Source organism: Trypanosoma equiperdum (assembly GCF_001457755.1).
Source record: "Trypanosoma equiperdum strain OVI genome assembly, contig: ctg_397, whole genome shotgun sequence".
In the NCBI taxonomy this organism is placed as follows: Eukaryota; Euglenozoa; class Kinetoplastea; order Trypanosomatida; family Trypanosomatidae; genus Trypanosoma; species Trypanosoma equiperdum.
Window position 1 is genome coordinate 3,015 of NW_027124306.1, and position 1,491 is coordinate 4,505.

General features: G+C 48.8%; 1 protein-coding gene across 1 annotated transcript in view; it reads left to right on the top strand.

Annotated features, from left to right (window-relative positions):
* Positions 1–1,013: 1,013 nt before the first annotated feature.
* Positions 1,014–1,491, top strand: part of TEOVI_000164000 (uncharacterized protein) — a gene marked incomplete at both ends in the record, with an annotated part of 525 nt that continues 47 nt past the window's right edge. Inside the window, one exon of the mRNA XM_067224844.1 lies at positions 1,014–1,491. Within this exon, the coding sequence (XP_067080945.1) occupies positions 1,014–1,491 (478 nt within the window).

Here is a 1,491-nt window from a genome sequence, read left to right on the forward strand (position 1 = left end):
CCAAAACAGCGCTTCCAAGAGTTATTTACTTCCTGCCGATCCGTTTTTTGTTTTTGGTGCGTTTCGTCGACCAAACAGTACAATGTGCATTTCATTTTGTTTTCTTTGTGTTTCGGCACACTGCTCAGCTGCGGAACGGGCGGTTGTGCTGTGTGGGGATGAAATAAGCGAGGGTGCTGAAGCGTGCGGGGTGAACCAATCTTCCGGGTTTGAAGGTTAAAGTATCGGCTGAGGCTACTGGGGACAACAAAAAAAAAGTCAACATCTTTTGCTGGTTATTGAACTGTGACATGTTATAACAACAGGGAAGTGACTCAAACCGTCCTTTGTCAAACATATTTTTTGGATCTGAAGTTGAAGCTGCCGCCGCCGCGTGCCAAAGGGATCGACGTCAGTAAGCACCGTTGACGCATAGCTTACGCAGGTATGCTATTACTTCCTTCCCCCCTGCATTTCTTCCCGCCGCACAGACTTGGGCAACGTGGGTTGTGGGTTTCTCTATGGAAATTATTACACTGGTAAACTACACAAAAAGTGATGCCTGTCAGTGTCCATTTCCTGTCCAGTACCCTTTCATATATTCTCCTTCAACTCTTATATGTGAAGGAGTGTGCCCGTGAGCAACGTATTTGTCAAGAAGGCCGATGCGCAACGTTGAAAAGAAACAAGAAGGGGCAGTCACACAGTGAATTTGTTTGTTGTAGCGAATTTTTACCAAATGCTACGTTACTCGCCTGCACCCGAATACAAGAGGTCATTCCGTTCGTTCGGTTGCTGCAAGAGTTGGCATGTAATGTATGCATGTATGAGTTTCAGTTTAAACTGTTTGTTAAAGTCTATTTTGAACGCCTTATTCACTGGTGTCCAGCGGTTGTGTGTTGGGGCATTGCCTAGAGACGCTTGTTAACCTCTCTGGTTTGAGGCCTCTTCTCTCCTTGGCGTCTTCTCACTTTCTGAAGTTGTAATCCCTCTTTTCCCATTCACTTTTCATCCCATCCCTGAATCAAGAATTTATGGCTGCTCGCCGCCATCGCCGTCACCACCACCATACGGCTGCTCACGCACAGAAACTTGTGACTCCAAAGTCTTCGCTATCACCGACAGTAGCGCAGCACCAACATGAGGGGCGTAAGGCCACGTATGAGCATCAGAACACGCCCTTCGGCGTCAACCCCCCAACCGCTGCCACACCAGAAGTGCAGTCGACGGGAGTTGCTCCGACTGTTAATTCAACTGCTTTCAAACTCGAAACCGCATTGATGCCGCCGAAGTCGCTTGACGAGGCACATCGCCCCGGAGTGGCGAAGTTTAGCGATGGCATTGACCCCAAGTCACGGTCTGTAACTGATAAGGAAAGGGGGACAGTTGGCACCAAGACAACGGGACATCAGCAACTAGGGATGCACTGTAAGCCCACAACAGAGGTTTCTGATGATGCCAGCAAGTTGGTTGCAGAAGCAAAGAAAAAAACGGAGCCGACCGCGCAGGGAG